This window comes from Sciurus vulgaris (assembly GCF_902686455.1).
Source record: "Sciurus vulgaris genome assembly, chromosome: 12".
NCBI classification, from domain to species: domain Eukaryota; kingdom Metazoa; phylum Chordata; class Mammalia; order Rodentia; family Sciuridae; genus Sciurus; species Sciurus vulgaris.
The window spans coordinates 73,984,408-74,003,343 of NC_136473.1; the positions used below are offsets into that span (position 1 = coordinate 73,984,408).

The 18,936-nt window shown below is 40.4% G+C and overlaps 1 protein-coding gene across 2 annotated transcripts in view; it reads right to left on the reverse strand.

The window, feature by feature from the left end:
• The window catches only part of HHAT (hedgehog acyltransferase), a 419,237-nt gene that overhangs the window by 378,537 nt on the left and 21,764 nt on the right, over window positions 1-18,936 (reverse strand). For both annotated transcript variants that reach the window (XM_079107610.1, XM_079107609.1), the window contains exon 2: window positions 13,013-13,146. In XM_079107610.1, coding sequence (XP_078963736.1) covers window positions 13,013-13,103 — 91 coding nt within the window. In that variant the 5' untranslated portion in view covers window positions 13,104-13,146. The remainder of the gene's footprint in view (window positions 1-13,012; window positions 13,147-18,936) is intronic.

The window sequence follows — 18,936 nt, forward strand, 5'->3', positions numbered from 1 at the left end:
TTTTATATTCCCGTTTTCTAATTCTTTGTAATCCAATGTACACAATGTCCTTTCAGTACATTTCAATACAGAAGAGTTTTAAGCACTACTGATCCTATGTGGCTGGGGGGGTTACCATATTGGACAGCATAATTCTAGAACAAAAATTCTCCCCTCATTTTTTTTCTCCCCCAGTTTTGGAGAATTTCTACAAATCTCCCTCATCTGATTTCTCGATACAAACAAATGCTATATATATGATACTGATCTTAAATTCCAACTCAAATCTACCCATGACTCCTTTGGCAATCATTATCTTAAGACTGTCTTAAGTTAGCTGAAAATTCACAGCTGCAAGATCCATTTGGTTGATACAAGTGAGCAGAAGCTGAGAACCTGCAGCGACCGATCTTTCTATGAAGAATGACAGCCCTAGACCCTCAGTGATAATTCCTTCCCAGCCCTATAATGAGCCCATGCCCTCACTCCCTGGGTAGGACTGGAGCTTTCCTCCTCACTCAAATGCAGTCGAGCAGGAGGCTGCTGCAAATGGATAGAAGCCTTCTACGCCTGGAATCCTCTCCATACCACACGGGACAGATTGGCAGCAGAACCAGCTCTTTCCTCTAGTGCCCTGGTTCCATTTCCCATAATTCAGCACTCTATAAAACTGCCTGAGAGCACAGAAATGCAGCCATTCCCACTGATGAGCCTTGATTACTATGTCTGTTGTGGATTCTTCCCCCCAAGAAAAGGATACATCAAACCTCCAACCTACCTACTGAGCCAGAGGATTTGCATTTTAATCTCTGCCAATGAGCAGTGGTGGTGAACCACTTACTTAAAACCTCTAACTAACCTACTACTTTTACCTTCAAGATTTTGATGGGAAATTAGTTCTAGGATGGGGGTATTAGTGGGCAATAATTAGGGAGAAGGGAAAATTCATATCCTCTCTCTCTCTCTCTTTCTCTCTCTTGCTCATCTGATACAAGCCACTATCATGGAGGTGCACACCCACTCATGGTGTTTATGTCCTGCTGTTTCTATGCATTTGAAAACTTCTAATCAGCTCCTACTGATTCTTTATTTCCCTAGGAAGCCAGTGGATACAGCCAACTGTGGCAATAAACGAAAATGGGGAAGGGGAACAGAAAAGATGGGCCCCTAATGATAAGAAAATGTAATGGTAGACAACTCTCAAATATTCATAGGTAAATTATCATACAGAAGCGTGGTGATCAAGTGCGGGGTTTTCCATGACATTTGAGGCTTGGGTTTCCTTTTCCTCTATCCCAATTCTCACTTAGGGAAGGAAAATGTTGCTTAGAAATAACCTAAGCAAAAGCAAATCAGATATGTAAATAGGATGCAAACCCATAAACTGCATAAATGGCTTGAAGACCTCCCCAAAAGAGCTGCTCACATAAGAAATCTGAGATCTCTTAGGGCTGACCACCAAGTGTGCAATTTCTATGGGAATCCTTACCACTCTTAGGAAAGGTAGATTAAGCTCCAAATGGAAATGGAAACTCAAGCTTCCATGAGGGAGCCATGAGGTCTGTGCCTGTTCCATGGGTGGGGTGCAACATGGATCACCCAGTGTCCTGGTGGGCAGCCAGGAGAGAAGGCAGAGGAGGAGTGGGACTATCAAATACTAGGGGTTGCCTTCAACTGCCCTCAGACCTAGGCCATGTCCCAAGGCCTTTATTAAGAGGTGTATTTAAAGTATCAGTGATAGGGGACAGACAGATATTGAGTGGTGGGAACATGAGGTTAAGGGAATAATTCTGTAAAATGGGCCCACTGTGCTGACTCCCACAAGCTCTCTCTCTCTTTATATAAATTTTAAGATGTCGATAGACCTTTATTTTACTCATTTATTTATATGTGGTGCTGAGAATCGAACCCAGTGCCTCACACATGCCAGGCAAGCACTCTTACCGCTGAGCCACAACCCCAAGCTCTCTCTTTTAAAAAGCAATTTACCTGCAGCCCTGCCTGGCTTAAGTCCACAGGATACTTTACATTCCTCAAGAAACTATCTGTTATCTGCAGGAGAAATGAAGGCCTGAAATGCAGATAAGAAGAACACAAGTTACCCCAAAGCAGGGGACTTTTGTAACCCTTACACAGAACAGATCCCAGAACTCAAGGAGATAAGGATAATTCCCTCTAACCATAAAAGCTGTAAGAGCAGGTTCCAGTTAGAACAACAAGGACCAAGGTGACCTAGAATTGTCATGGCAGTGGGGACTCGAAAGTCTGATGTCATTCTGCTATCAGTCAAAAGTCAAGAGGTAGACCTGGTTAAGACTCTCTGGAAACTTCCCTGGGACCCCCAATAAAACTGGAGGATGGGAGGAAAATGCCATCCTTCTCTCTAAGAGAACGCACTGTTGCTTGAGAGGGTCCCCTTTCCCTTTTCCTATTCCTTCTAATAAACTCATTCCTGTAACTCTGAGCAACACATCTGAAATCTTTCTGGCCTGACCCCAAGAATTGGGACTTGGAAGAGTCTTTGTTCTGCCTTAGTGTCATAGAAGGCCCTAGCCCTATAATGTCAGGAAGTAGAGTCTCTGGAGGTCCACTCTGGAAGCCCACACACCCCTACATAAGGTAGGGGAGAACAAACATCTTTCCTTTACCTTTTCTTAGACTGATTTGTGGCTGAAGTTCCTATAATAAAAGACTAATAAAGACAAAAAGCATATGAATTTATTTCATCTAAGTTTCACATGTGATAAAAGAATCTCTGAGATGTCCTTAATCTAATTATAAAGAGCCAGAGGATAGAGGGGAAGGATGGGAGGAGGTTAATCAATAAAAAACTATAGGCCAAAAGTAATGAAAGCTACTCTTCAATGAGTTTTGAACCCCCTCCCAGAGGATCATCAGGACCCATTTACATGTAAACTTTCCCAATTGTTAACTGGCCACATGCAGAAGCAAGTCGTTTCTTATGGGTGCCCTTCTGTTCCCCTCACCCAGCTTTGCATAAACCCACCCTTGTAACCGAGAACCAAGGTAAATTCAGTGTAAACATCTGTGCTTTCTTTCTCTAAAGGAATACAAATTCTCTTAGCTGTAGGTCCTGCAGACATTTTTCCAACCCCTTCCTTGTTCTGCTACCAGAAATTGGCAGGAACTAGGACTTGGTCTTTCTCCGAGCTACCACCTAAAATAGCTCAATAAATCCTTGCGTTTCAGAGAGTCCCTCAAAGTTTTGGTTTAACACATGACACAGGAGCTTCATAAGGAAATGAAGACCCAAAGCAATGGTTTCGCTTGCTTGTTGTGATTCCAGGTTTTGGGAAAAGTAGACGGTTGTTGAGAAATATACCAAACCAGGGCAACCAGTACAATCTCGTGATGAGAAACTACAGGAACTTGGCTACACCTGTTTTGTTTTGTTTTTTGTCTTTTTGTTTTTCAGATTCTCCTGTATCCCTATATCTTCAGAGAACAGGATGTTCCTTTCCTTCAGGTAGAGCAAGGGCAACTCTCAGATGGGGGTCTTATCACCTGCTTCAGGGGAAGGTCAGAAAATCCTTCCTAGGTTTTATGATACGCCTCAAAGGAAAAGGGTAAAGAGCTGGTGAGGCTGACACTCCTGCTGCTTGGCATTTCTCAAATGCCATGGTGCCAAATTTTGGGGTGTCATTCCTGAACCCCATCACTTACCTTAAGGACCAGTATAAATAAGGAGGAAAACACCAGAAAAGTGCTGGAATCCCAACAAGAAGATAGTGACTCACTAGTTTCCCAAGGCCCTGGCCACAGGAAACAGGAGAGACAGCAATCAGGAACAAAGTAAAGTGTCACCAAACAGGATGCTGGAACCCTGGCTGCTTCAACACTCCATCTAATGCTGCAGCACAGGCTGTCCAGGCCTTGGTTCCTGTAGGGCCATGGACTTGGGTCCTTCCAACAGAGACTTGTAACTGAGGGGCCCCTGGTGGCCCCAGCCTTGGGCAGCCAGTGCCCCTGGTTCCCACAGCAAGGTCACCTGTTCAAGAACAGGACCAGTTGCCTTTGTTTTCCCACCCTCTTCTGGGGTTTCCAGAATTACTAACCATCTTGCAACCAAACTTCTTTAATCAAAGAGGAAGTGGGAAAATTACTCTCCTAACCAAGCCCATACCCTCCAAGAGGTTCACGTTGAACAAACTATGTGAAAGAAAGAACTAATACATAAACGAGCTGCTCTGTCATTTTCTCGTCACCTGAGATGAGGACTGGTGAAGCCCACCAGTGTGTACAGGGAAAAAATCAAAGGCAGAAAGTGAATGTGTTCAACTCTCATTATATTCCACTTGAAGATGCCTGCTTTCTAAAAACAAAGAAACTGGGGGACACAAGTCAAATAAATACTTTACACCTTAAAAATCCGACTCTTTAACTAGCAGGGCTCCCTGGCATTAGAGAGTTTATTTAAAGAAACATTAACCTCACATTAATCAGATTCAAGAAATGATAATAAAGCTCTTGTTATAATATAAAGCTGCTCCCCCGCCCTTTCCGCTGCAGTCATTTCCCCGCCTCCCAACCACCTGTCAATCTGCAAACATCCTAGCTAGCTATTGGTTCATCAGTCAGCTTACAAGTATCCTTCTCCATTATTGCTCCCATTAGCCTGCGGAATTCCACTGCTTAAGGACAGCTCCCTGCCATTTTTCTCTCTCTCTTCTCCTTACTTTCATGCTCTCTCTCTCCTCCTCACTTTCATGCTCTCTCCTCCATTTCACTCTCTCTTGAGCACTCTCTCTCTTTTCCTCTCATTTTCTCTTACTTGCAGGGAGACACTCTGTCTGTTTGCTTAATTAACCCTCTTATGTGAGTTCCTGTGTCCAGAGTGGTTTCCGGGTTCTTACATTTGTGAAGTGAAAATACAAATCAATGGAAAGCACAAAACCATTTATAAAAATATTGTTAGCCTGCAACTTCTCTGGAAGATAACTACTGCATAGAAGAAGGTGTGCTTGGGCTGGGTGAAGTCAGGGGGACCTCGGGTGGCTGTTATTCATTCAAAAAAAAATCTTCAGAAGCAGAACACAGAAAGATGATAGAATTTACAAATAAATCCAAGAACTTGTTCTTTGGGAAAGAGAACAAACCTACTAGACAAATCTTAAGACAAGGTGAAATGAGACTCATGCATTATCCAAAACATTATGAGAATATGCTATACAACTGTGAGTTAGTACATTTGAAAATCTCTGTGATAGGGAAACATACAAATTGCTCTAACTGACTTAAGAAGAAGAAAATCTAAATATACCAATAACCCTGAAGGATATGGGAAAGTTTTCAATGAATCTAATCCCAAACAGACTTCATGCCTTGACAAACTTACAAGTGAATGATACTAAGCTTTGAGGACACAGACATATCATGAATTAGCTTCACAATATTATTTGTTACACTTTTAAAAGTAATCTTCCCCATTTGTTTTATAAAGCTAGCAGAGTGCCAAGATTGAAATCTGAGGATAAAATTACAGATCAACCACTCTCACTTAGAAGTTAGTATTTAAAAAAAAAAAAAAAAATTGGGGGGGAAAAGCTGTGTGTTTAAAAGAAAAAACAGGATTATGGCAAGTTTGTTGTAGGAATTTCTGGAGTCTGCTGCTGAGAAGCTGAGTACTCTTAAACATCATACTAATGGAGCAAAGGAGAAAAACCAGGAATTCTTCTGAATAGGGGCTTTCAAGATGGATAAAGTTGCCAATTTTTAAAAGGAGCTAGAAGGAATCCTTAATATGATTCTTTAAAGATAAATAAGTAAACTTTGGATTGTGCAGAAGGAAGTGAGGGAAGGGGTGGAGCGGGAGGGATGGGAAGGACGGTGGAATGGGATAGACATTATTATCCTGTATACATGTATGATTACACTACTGGTGTGACTCTGCACCATGTGCAGCCAGAGAAATGAGAAGTTGTGCTCCATTTGTGCACGATGTGTCAAAATGCATTCTACTGTCACATATAACCAATTAGAACAACAGCAACAAAAGAATAATAAGTAAAATTTGCACAATCTTTCACTAATGGTGAAAGCAATGAGGATTTCCATTTAGGTCAGAATTAAAGCAGAATAACCACCAACTGTTATACTGTCCTAGAAGACCTAGCAAAGAAAAAACAGATGAAGCAAAGTCATCATTTGTAGATGGTGCTATCTAAATAGAAAAACCACGAAAAGCAAATGATAATTAATGGAACAGAAGAGAAATTGTTGGAATACAAAAGAAAGAAAGAAATACCCTTACCACAGACCAGAAATAATCAGATAGAAAACATCCCAATCATAAAAGGAGAAAACAGACTCAGAAATAATCTCAAGAATCTTAGCAGGATCTGTTATGAAGAAGACCATGAACCTTCATTAAAGGAAATAACAAAATTTTAAAGAAAAAAAGGGGAGAAAGTACAGTATTCCTGGAAGGAAAGACACAGTGTTATAAAATATTAACTATTACAAATTACTTTCTAGTTATTGTGATTCTTTATTAAAACCCTACTAAGATTTTTTTGAAACTTGGCAATTTCAAATATATGTCTGGAAAAATAAACCAGTAAAAAAAGGCAAGAAACATCTAGAAATAAAGAAAATGAGTAGTGTCTTACTCTAGAAACTTAAATATTTGACAAAGCAAAAGTAATTAAAATAGTGCAGTACAAATGTAAGAGTTGATTGAGAAGTCAATGAAACTAAGGAGACAGCCCCCAGTCTGGCATTTAAAAATTTAAGACATGATCAAGATTGTACCATAATCCAATGGAGAAAGACTTACTAAACACTGTGTAGTTAACTATTTGTGAAAAAAATAATTTAACTCTTCATCTCACATCACATGCCAAGTGCATGTGCGATGGATTAAAGCATAAAGACTAAAGGGTTAAGAGGCACAGGGTCCCAGAAAGCAAGCTGGGTCTAGGAAAAACCTGGAAGGTGTTTGTGCCCTTTCACCCTAGAACTCCTCTTCTGGAAAACCTTCTGAGAACAGCAATCAGAGACAACAGAAATACAAATCCCTTCCTTACAACATAAAGGAGGTAACCATCCAACTTGTAAAGCTGGAATAAAAAGGAAGAGAGCCAACCCAGAGAAACAAGAAGGAAGGAAATAATAAGATATGGGCAGAAATCAATGAATTGCAGGAAAAAAACCAGGGAGAACTCTAACCTGTCAAAAGTTAAAAAGATTAATACAATTTCTGGCACAGTTGATCAGAGAAAGAAAAATATATATAAGGGACGATGAAGGAGAAAGAAAAAATAAAATGTATGATAAAGGCAGGGGACCAGGAATGGGGAGCCCCGCTCCAGGAGAACAGAGTAAAGAAAGTAAAACGATTAAACACACACAATAAGAAAAAGGAAAGGACTATTAAAGAAACCACCAAAAAATTTAATAAGATTATGAACTATATACTAATCAAATTAAAAAGCCACATACTGTCAAAATGGGAATAAGAAGTAATAAAACATTTAAATAGGAACAAACAGATAGTAGATTGAACTAGTCATGAAAGGAGTCCCCTCAAATGCTTTAACAGGTGAACTCCTATCAAATTGTTTTCACTGGTAAGAGTTCAGTTATTTGAACTTCCAGTTTTGCATTAAACTGATTCAGTCACAAAAACAGACCTCCCTCTTTTAGGTACAGGTATTAACGCTTTCAAGGCTTATTATGCAAGCCTTAAGGCTTGGCAGGAGACACTGCAAGGTGCACGGTACACTGCAACTTCCCTCATGTTCAAGGTAAGCAGAGAGACAAGTGTTTCCACCTACCCTAAAACATAAGGCACAAACTTAATGCAGTAGCTATGGATTAACAGCAATACTACAGAGCATGTGGGGCAAGGCCACCCAGCATAGCAGATCACCATTGCCCTCCCCAAGAAGTTCCATATGACTTAGAGATGCTCTGAATTTGGTAGAATGAGAGAGAATAGGGGGATTCTCTCCCTGCTGTGAATTTGTCAAGCGATTCCATTTGACTGAGACTGTTAAAATCACTCTGCTGTCCCTCAGGGCCTGTCAACTCTGCAACTATTGATGGAGGAGTGGACAAGATGCCTGCTCCATGCCCAGAAAAGAGCAGCCATGCAGATGCCTGCCAGAGGCATTTCATTGAACGAGTGTGTTGTGGGCCTCTGGTTTATTCTAGGTACTGTGTTTGGTCCAGATAGAAAAGTTCACAAAGGAGACAATCTTCTCAGTGACCTACCTCGACAACGTAGGTAAGTGGCACTTTCTCTTGAGCTAGAAAATGAGATGTGGAACCAAGAAGTCTTGGCATGGTATCCGTAAAGCACACTTCATCAAGGCTGGGAGATCCAGATTCCATGAACTGAACATGAAGGATGAGAGGAAGATATTTCCTGACAATGTTCTGAGAAACACTTTGGCACTCACAATTGGAGGAAAAGAATAGGGATAAAAGCAGCTTTGGGCTGCAGAGTGTTCAGTAATCAACCAAGGAGCATTCAGCTCCTGAGCCTTCTGAGGCACAGGTTTTATACCAACCACAGAGGAAGACCCACCCCACCCCAGCAGCTACCACTGCCTAAGAAGGAATAAAATCACTTGCTCCACTGGAATAACAGTTTTCAGTTTAAAGTTTAATAGTAAAAGAGACCAAAAAAAGAACTTCCCCTTTAAAACAAGCTGACTTAGAAAAACATCAACTAATATGAGTGGTAGAATAGCAAATAGATCAGATCTAGAGTTGAAAAGACCTGGGTTTAAACCCCAGGTCCATTAGGTTATAAGGATAGCAAGGTTGCAGGATGTAAGGTTAATATACAAAAGTCAACTACCTATATGCCAGCAAAAAATAAATGGAACTCAAAATTAAAACATAATACCATTTACATTATCACCCCCAAAAATAAAACACTTAGATCTGCATCTAGCCAAATATGTATACAATCTACATGATGAAAACTACAAAAACCCCATGGGGAAAAAAATCAAAGAACTAGACAAAAAGAAACAGTCCATGCTTCCACTCAGACACTCAATACTGAGGAAGTTCTCCCATTTTAATCTACAGATTCAATGCAATCCCAATCAAAATCCCACCACATTATTTGTGGATATTGACAAAGTGATTATCAAGTTTATATAGAGAGGCAAAGACGCCAAATAGCCAGCATAATATTGAAGAAGAAAGTCAGAAGACTGACACTGTCTGCCTTTGAGACTTATTATAAAGGTGCAGTAATCAAGGCAGTGTGCTATTGGTCAAAGAACAGACAAATAAGCCCTGGAGTGCAATAGAGAGCCCAGAAATAGACCCACATAAAAAACACTCAACAGATTCAGAGAAAGAACAAAGGCAATACAATGGGGAAAAGATAGTCTTTTTGACAAATCATGCTGGAACAGCTAGACATCCACATGGAAAAAAAATCTTTCACAAAAATTAGTCAAAATGGAATATAGCTCTAAATGTAAAATGTAAAACTATAAACTCCTAGAAGATAACATAGGAGAAAAATCTAGACAACAATAGGTGTGGTAATGACTTTTTTGGCATGATTTATGAGAGAAGGAATTGATGAGCCAGACTTCATTTAAATTAAAAAGTGCTTGAAAAGAACACTGTCAAGAGAATGAAGAGACAAGCCACAGAATAGGGAAAAAATATATTTGCAAAAGTCTATCTGATAAATTTTGGGACAATTATCCAAAATTTACAAAGGTTTTATACACTCAACTTTTTTATGAATCTTTAAGCTCAACAGTAACAAAATGAACCACCCAATTCAAAAATGAGCTAAGGAACCACAGACATCTGGCCAAAGAAGATATACAAATAAGCATATGAAAAGATGCTTATTTATGACCCAGCAATTATATTCCTTGTCATTTACCCAAATGAGATGAAAACTTATGTCCACACAAAACCCACACACAAGTGTTTATAGGTTTATTTGTAATTGCCAAAACTTGGAAGCAAAACTGGGATGTCCTTCTATAAGGATCAAATAAACTGTGGTACATTCAGACAATGGAATATTATTCAGCACTAAAAAGTACTGAGCTGTCAAGCCATAAGAAGACACTGAAGAGCCTTAAATGTTTCTTACTAAATGAAAGAAGTCTTACTAAAGAGGCTAGATACTGTATGATTCCCAACTATGTGACATTCTAGAAAAGGCAAACTATGAAGACAGTAAAAAGATCAGTTGTTGCCAGGGGTCGGGTGGGAGGGATGAACAGGCAGAACACAGAGGATTTTAGGGGAATGAAAGTACTCTGTATGATGTTATAAAGTGGATGCTTGTCGTCATGCATTTCTCATAACCCACAGAATGTACATCACCAAGAAGGGACCCTTTTGTAAGCTATGGTCTTTGAGTGATTCTGATGGGTTGATGCAGGTTTACCACTTGGGGTGCTGGATGTTGGCAGGAGGGCTGTATGTGTTTCAGAGCGTGGGGACAATGGGAACTCTGTACTTACTGCTCAAGGTTTCTATAAATCTAAAACTGCTTCAAAAAGTAAAGGCTTGCTGGGTGCAATGGCACACGCCTCTAATCCCAGCAACTCTGGAGGCTAAGGCAGGAGGATCACAAGTCCGAGGCCAGCCTCAGAAACTCAGCAGGACTCTAAGTAACTTAGTAAGCCCCTGCCTGAAAATACAAAAATAAAAAGAGCTGGGGATGTGGCTCAGTGGTTATGTGCCCCTGGGTTCAACCCCTGATGTATAAAAAATAATAACAACAAATAAAAGATAAAGCCTATTCAAGAAGGAAAAATTCTCCCAGAACAGTGAGAAATAATAGATAGCAGGTATTACTTTAAATCACAAAGTTTTAGGATAGTTCATTATGCAGCAATAGATAATCAGGACACACATCTATGGAAAAGACAGATTAATGGCTAATATCCATTCTTGCCGTCTTCCTCTATCATAAAACTGTCAAGTTCACACTGGAAAAATGACCTCCCAAAGTAAGATTATGCTTCCTAGTTCTCTCTCGACTAATGGGGCCACAGGACTGGGTTCTGGCAAATGGGACATGACTGAATGTATATGGTATAAGCAACTTTCAAGTCACTTTCTGAAAAGATGACGACTATCCTCCCCTCCCCTTCCATCCTCCCAGCTGGGCAAAAGACAAAGATGACCACTGGACCAGTCATGGTATGTGAGATGGAGCCACATGCTAAGGACCTCAGAGGAACCTGGGAGACGGAACCAGGGTGTCTCATGCCATCTGGACACCATACCAACTGTGGACCACATTATCTGGGATGCCATTTCTGCTGCCAAACCTGTCTTCCAAGTAATGTACCATCTCATCTTTGGCTGTGCCAAAGATTAAATCAGACAAGGAATATAATAGCCAGCATGGTGTCTGACACAGCAGGTCACTTTCCTCCATATGGGCTGAGAGACCAGAGGCTTCAGCAGGAAACGCAACCCCGTGGCCAGCCCTGACCCAAACCAATCCCCATGTACTTTAAATGGTCAGTCTCTGCCATCAAGCCCGTGACTTTAAATGGGACGTGGGTAGAATGGAGAGAAAACTTAAAACAGGTGATCCATATCCAAACCAATCCTGGTGATGGGTAGGGTGGTCTGTACCCATCAGGCAAAGCACACTCAGTGTTGCTTCCCAAAACCTAACATTGCCACCTTATTTAACTGTGGTGTTGGGGATCAAACCCAGGGCCTTGCACATACTGAGCATGCACTCCGCTTTGAGCTATACCTCTGGCTTCTACCTTTTCCATGTTAAATGACCTCACCTACTTTCAACATGTTCTCCTACCTTTAAAATGAGATCCAGACTCCTCAGTGGAATATACAACGTCTTTCACAATCCATACCTGCTTTTTGATCTGAGTTCAACTCTTTCTACTCCCCCATCATGCCCTACATTCCAGACATACACTACATTCCATGAGTGGTTTACAGTTCCTAGATCATATTACACTTTCTCACACCCCAGTGGTATTGCACAAGCTTGTCCACTTGCCTGCAAAGCCACCTCTGTCCACAGCTCCTCAGCTCCCCTCTCTACTTGACTAGCTCCTGCACTTCTTTAGGACAGACTTAGCAATTTCCATCATATCTAAGAAATGGTCCCTAACTATGGCAGAGACTACCCATGGTCCCTCCAAAATTCTTTCTGTCACAGCATGAGAGATTTTAGGTAACACACGGCCACCAAGCTAAGGACTACACTTCCCAGTTTTCCAGTTGTGGTCATGTGGTTCAGTGCCAACCGACTGGGTATGAGCAGGAATGAGGTACTCTTGCCAAACTGCTGTCAAAAGAAAGGCAGGTCCTTGTTCCCATTACTGTGGACTAGAAAATGAGTTGGAGATAATTCACCTCCCACACAGACAAGAGCAACACATTAAAGATTGCAGAACAAGAAGATAAAAGGAAGCAGGGTGTGGTGGTACATGCTTACAGTCCCAGTCACTTGGGAGGCTGAGATGGCGGACTACTCGAGTCCAGGGGTTTGAGGCCAGTCTGGGAAACATAGCAAGTCTCTGACTAACAACAAAATAAAGAAGACAAAAAGGGTCTGATTCACTAACACCTTCAAACTGTCTCCATATGTCTGAGATATGCCTGAAAAGAATGTTAGTGAAAGAGAAACTTAAAAGTATATTCCTAAGGCAAGTTCCCTCCTTGGCCTTCAACAGGTATTGAATCAAACCCTCCTATTATAGCAGAGGCTGGGGGTGTAGCTCAGTGGTAGAGCATATGATCAGCATGCACCAGGCCCTGGGTTCTGTCCCCAACCTGCACACATACACCCAAAAGTAGCAGCAGCTACTACAGGAGATGATTCATGAAATCACCTAAAAGACCCAGCATTGCGATAAAGCATGTCATGGACTCAGGTCACTGATTCAAATTATCCAAGACTGAGCAAAAGCAAAGCAGAGTTCAAGTCATCCTGATCCTATGGAACCACCTTCCTGAATCTTACACCTGTGGGCATTCCCTCCCCACTTCTTTTTGGATAGGCAATCAGAAAAGCATGGAAGCTCACCTCTGGAGACTTTGTAAACTTCATAGAAGGAATAGAAGTGGAAGCCTAGTGAAGCCAGCAGGTAAAGAGACAGTTCCCATCGGGGCAGCATTGTTTCTTCTCAGGATGGTTCTCAATGCCCACAGTGAAAGGTTCTAGAAAGAGAAAAAGACAAAACACAAAACCATGGAGGTGATTCTAGATAATAGCCTCTCAACACCAATTCACTATGTTCACACTCCCAGGGACCCTTCACTATTCCAGGCAACTGGACATAACCCAAATCAAACCTCCTCCTTCCGAGGACCTTACCCCACCCTGCATCCAACACATACACTCATCACCTGCCCGCCAAGAGTGGTTAGGTCTTCCCCTAGCACAGCCCACAGCCTTCTATCACAGTAATTGCCAGAGAGTTCCATTGGTGAGATACCCTTGTCTCCCCTGTGGAGTGAACCTTTGGAGAGCAAGAACCATGATTTCTGACTCCCCAGTCCCTACCAAGGTGCCTGTGAGGTGACAAGAAAGAATTACCAGGAGCTGCATGAATAATAAATGGTTTCAAAAGACTGAATAAAAGAAAAGCACAAATAAAATCTCCAAGCCTCTTCTAAGCCAACAGCTTCAAATTCCTCATTCTTCTCTTTAAACATCATCCCATAGTTGTGGGTGGGGATGGTCTAATAAAAACTGCCTTGCCTTCCACATATCTGTGCACTTCCTAAAGGGAGGTTACTGACATGACCCTCAGCAGCTGTGGCAGACACTGCCTGCCCCCTACCCCCAATGATATTCAGTCTTCCTTCTTCCAGTAATTGAATGTCTATCTGGACACATGGAGCTGAGCTCAACACTACTCTCTAGCCAAGTGGACACTTGAATGGTTCTGCCCAAAGGCATGTGTATGCAGAGATGTGAGGGCTTTGGTCACTTTCTTCTTTTCATCCCTTTCCTAATGATCAGAGTTGGGACAGCCACTTTGGGCCAAGAGGTAAAAGCCACATGAAAAACAAGACAGAGGGACCTCAGTCCCTGGCTCCATGACCACCCCACCCCTAAAACTGCCCTGGACCACATCTACCTGGACTGTTACATGAAAGAGAAATGTACTTGTATATTGTTCAAGCCCCTACTAGTCCAAATCTCTCTGCCGTGGCAGACACATCTATTTTCTAAGTAATGGAAGAGATAAAGGAAAGTTAGGTCTAAAAATTCTGCAAATTAAATGATCCCAAATATTCCCAAAAATAACAAAGAATTAACTAAATTTAAGCCCTTTTATATATTTCCTTGCTTTACTCAATATTAAATACATGTCACTGTGGATGCCAAATTAAAATCAGAGCAAATTTTTGAGCCCCAAGCAAGCACTTCTAATACGTGACAGTAATGCTAAGATAGAAATCACACATGATTTCATTGTGTTTCACAACAGCTCTGTGGAGCAGGCAGAGAAAGGGAGGGAGGTGGGCATTTTACAGATGACGAATGCAATGAGGTCACACATCCAGAAATAACTGACCCAGGACAGAAAGACAAACACTCCACCATCTCGTTTACATGTAGAATCTAAAAAGGTCACACTCACAGAAGCAAAGAATAGAACAATAGCTGCCAGGAGCTGGGGTGAGGGAAGTTAAAAGGTACAAAGTTTCAGTGAAACAGAACAAATAAGTTGTGGAAATCTCTTGTACAGCATGGTGACTCTAGTTAATCACAACCCGGTGTACTTGAAAATTGCCGAGAGTAAACCGTAAGTGTTCTCATTATCCCAGCGGCCTGGGAAGCTGAGGTAGGAGGATTGAAGGTTCAAAGCAGCCTCAGCAACTTAGCAAGACCCTGTCTCAAAATAAAAATTTTAAAGGGCTGGGGATGTGACTTAGTCATTAAGCACTCCTGGATTCAATCTCCAGTAAAAGATATATAAAAAATAAGTATGTTAAGGTGAGGGACATGTGAATTACCTTGATTTAGTCATTTCACAATGTATGCTGTTATCAAGATACCACCTCGTACACTATAAACATTCACAATTTTTGTCTAAATAAATGTTATGGCTTAGATATGAGGTATCCCCCCAAAGTTTATGTGAGACAATGTAAGAATTTTCAGAGGCGAAATGATTAGATTATAAGATATGTAACCTGATATGGATATGTATCCACTGATATGCAATAACTGGGCAATAACTGTAGGCAGATAGGGTATGGATGGAGGAAGTAGGTCACTGGGATGTAACTTTGAGGTATATATTTTTGTCTCTGGTGAACAGAGCTCTCTCTCTCTCTCTCTCTCTCTCTCTCTCTCTCTCTCTCTCTCTCTCTCTCTCTGCTCCCTGGCGATCATGTTCTGAGCTGCTTTCCTCCACCACACCCTTCTTCCATGATGTTTTGTCTGACCTCGGGTCCAAAGTTATGGAGTCAGTCAACCACACTCTGAACCTCTGAAACTGTGAGCCAAAATAAACTTCTTCTCTAAATCATCTTGTCAGGTCTTTTGGTCACAGCAATGAAAAAGCTGACAGAAACAAATTGGTACCTAGATATGGTCATTGCTGTGACTAACCTCACTATGTTGTTCAGCATTGGGAATTGGTTAGCAAGAGTTCAAAAAAGTTTGGAGATGCAGGCTTTATTTTTTTTTTTTTTTTTTTTTTTTTTTTTTTTTTTATTGTAAACAAATGGGATACATGTTGTTTCTCTGTTTGTACATGGCGTAAAGGCATACCATTTGTGTAATCATAAATTTACATAGAGCAATGTTGTTTGATTCATTCTGTTATTTTTTTCCCTTCCCCCCACCCCTCCCACCCCTCTTTACCCTCTATACAGTAGTTCCTTCCTCTATACTTGCCCCCCTCCCTAACCCTAACTCTAACCCTTCCCTCCCCCCCATTATGTGTCAACCTCCACTTATTAGCGATATCATTCGTCCTTTGGCTTTTTGAGATTGGCTTATCTCACTTAGCATGATATTCTCCAATTTCATCCATTTGCCTGCAAATGTCATAATTTTATCATTCTTTATGGCTGAGTAATATTCCATAGTATATATATACCACAGTTTCTTTATCCACTCATCAATTGAAGGGCATCTAGGTTGGTTCCACAGTCTGGCTATTGTGAATTGAGCAGCTATGAACATTGATGTGGCTGTATTTCTGTAGTATGCAGATTTTAAGTCCTTTGGGTATAGGCCAAGGAGTGGGATAGCTGGGTCAAATGGTGGTTCCATTCCAAGTTTTCTAAGGAATCTCCACACTGCTTTCCATAGCGGCTGCACTAATTTGCAGCCCCACCAGCAGTGTATGAGTGTACCTTTCTCCCCACATCCTCGCCAACACCTGTTGTTGCTCGTATTCTTGATAATCGCCATTCTAATTGGGGTGAGATGGAACCTTAGGGTGGTTTTGATTTGCATTTCTCTTATTACTAGAGATGTTGAACATTTTTCCATATGTTTGTTGATTGCTTGTAGATCTTCTTCTGTGAAGTGTCTATTCATTTCCTTAGCCCATTTGTTGACTGGACTGTTTGAATTCTTGGAGTAGAGTTTTTTGAGTTCTTTATAGATTCTGGAGATTAGTGCTCTATCTGAAGTATGATTGGCAAAGATATTCTCCCACTCTGTAGGCTCTTTCTTCGCATTGCTGATGGTTTCCTTTGCTGAGAGAAAGCTTTTTAGTTTGAATCTATCCCAGTGGTTGATTCTAGCTTTTATTTCTTGTGCTATGGGAGTCCTGTTAAGGAAGTCTGGTCCTAGACCAACAAGATGAAGATTTGGACCTACTTTTTCTTCTATAATCTGCAGGGTCTCTGGTCTGATTCCGAGGTCCTTAATCCATTTTGAGTTTAGTTTCGTGCATGGTGAGAGATATGGGTTTAGTTTCATTCTGTTGCATATGGATTTCCAATTCTCCCAGCACCATTTGTTGAAGAGGCTATCTTTTCTCCATTGCATATTTTTGGCACCTTTGTCTAGTATGAGAAAATTGTATTTATTTGGGTTTGTGTCCGTGTCCTCTATTCTGTACCATTGATCTACCTTTCTATTTTGGTACCAATACCATGCCGTTTTTGTTACTATTGCTTTGTAGTAGAGTTGAAGATCTGGTATTGCAATACCCCCTGTTTCACTCTTCCTGCTAAGGATTGCTTTAGCTATTCTGGGTTTCTTATTCTTCCAGATGAATTTCATAATTGCCTGCTCTATTTCTGTAAGGTACGTCATTGGGATTTTAATTGGAATTGCATTGAATTTGTATAGCACTTTAGGTAGTATGGCCATTTTGACAATATTAATTCTTCCTATCCAAGAACATGGAAGATCTTTCCATCTTCTAAGGTGTTCTTTAATTTCTTTCTTTAGTGTTGTATAGTTCTCATTGTAGAGGTCTTTCACCTCTTTTGTGAGATTGATTCCCAAGTATTTTATTTTTTTCGAGGCTATTGTGAATGGGGTAGTTTTCCTAATTTCTCTTTCTGAAGATTCATCACTTATGTATAAAAATGCGTTGGATTTATGGGCATTGATCTTGTAACCTGCTACTTTACTGAAATCACGTATGAGTTCTAAGAGTTTTCTGGTGGAATTTCCAGGTTCCTCTAAATATATAATCATGTCATCAGCGAACAGGGATAGTTTGAGTTCTTCTTTTCCAATTCGTATCCCTTTAATTTCTTTGGTTTGTCTAATTGCTCTGGCCAGAGTCTCAAGAACGATGTTGAATAGAAGTGGTGAAAGAGGGCATCCCTGCCTTGTTCCAGTTTTTAGGGGGAATGCTTTCAGCTTTTCACCATTTAGAATGATATTAGCCATGGGCTTAGCATAAATGGCCTTTACAATATTAAGGAATGTTCCCACTATCCCTATTTTTTCTAGTGTTTTGAGCATGAAGGGGTGCTGAATTTTATCAAATGCTTTTTCTGCGTCTATTGAAATAATCATGTGATTCTTGACTTTAAGTCTATTAATATGGTGAATTACGTTTATTGATTTCCTGATGTTGAACCAACCTTGCATCCCTGGGATGAAACCCACTTGATCATGGTGCACTATCTTTTTAATATGTTTTTGTATGCGATTTGCTAAAATTTTGTTGAGAATTTTTGCGTCGATGTTCATTAAGGATATTGGTCTGAAATTTTCTTTCCTTGATGAGTCTCTGTCTGGTTTAGGTATCAGTGTGATATTGGCTTCATAGAATGAGTTTGGGAGGGTTCCCTCCTCTTCTATTTTATGGAATACTTTGAGAAGTATTGGAATGAGCTCTTCCTTAAAGGTTTTGTAGAACTCGGCTGAGAACCCATCTGGTCCCGGACTTTTCTTTGTTGGTAGGCTTTTGATGACTTCTTCTATTTCAGTACTTGAAATTGGTCTATTTAAATTGTTTATGTCCTCCTCATTCAGTTTAGGCAATTCATATGTCTCTAGAAACCTGTTGATGTCTTCGAAATTTTCTATTTTGTTGGAGTATAGATTTTCAAAATAGCTTCTAATTATGTTTTGTATTTCCATCCTGTCTGTAGTGATATTTCCTTGTTCATTCCGAATTTTAGTGATTTGGGTTTTCTCTCGTCTTCTCTTTGTTAGTGTGGCTAAAGGTTTATCAATTTTGTTTATTTTTTCGAAGAACCAACTATTTATTTTGTCAATTTTTTGTATTGTTTCTTTTGTTTCAATTTCATTGATTTCAGCTCTGAGTTTAACAATTTCCTGTCTTCTACTACTTTTGGTGCTGTTCTGTTCTTCTTTTTCTAAGGCTTTGAGCTGTAGTGTTAGGTTGTTTATTTGTTGAGTTTTACTTCTTTTATTAAATGCGCTCCATGAAATAAATTTCCCTCTAAGTACTGCTTTCATAGTGTCCCAGAGGTTTTGATATGATGTTTCTTTGTTCTCATTTACCTCTAAGAATTTTTTAATTTCCTTCTTAATATCTTCTGTTA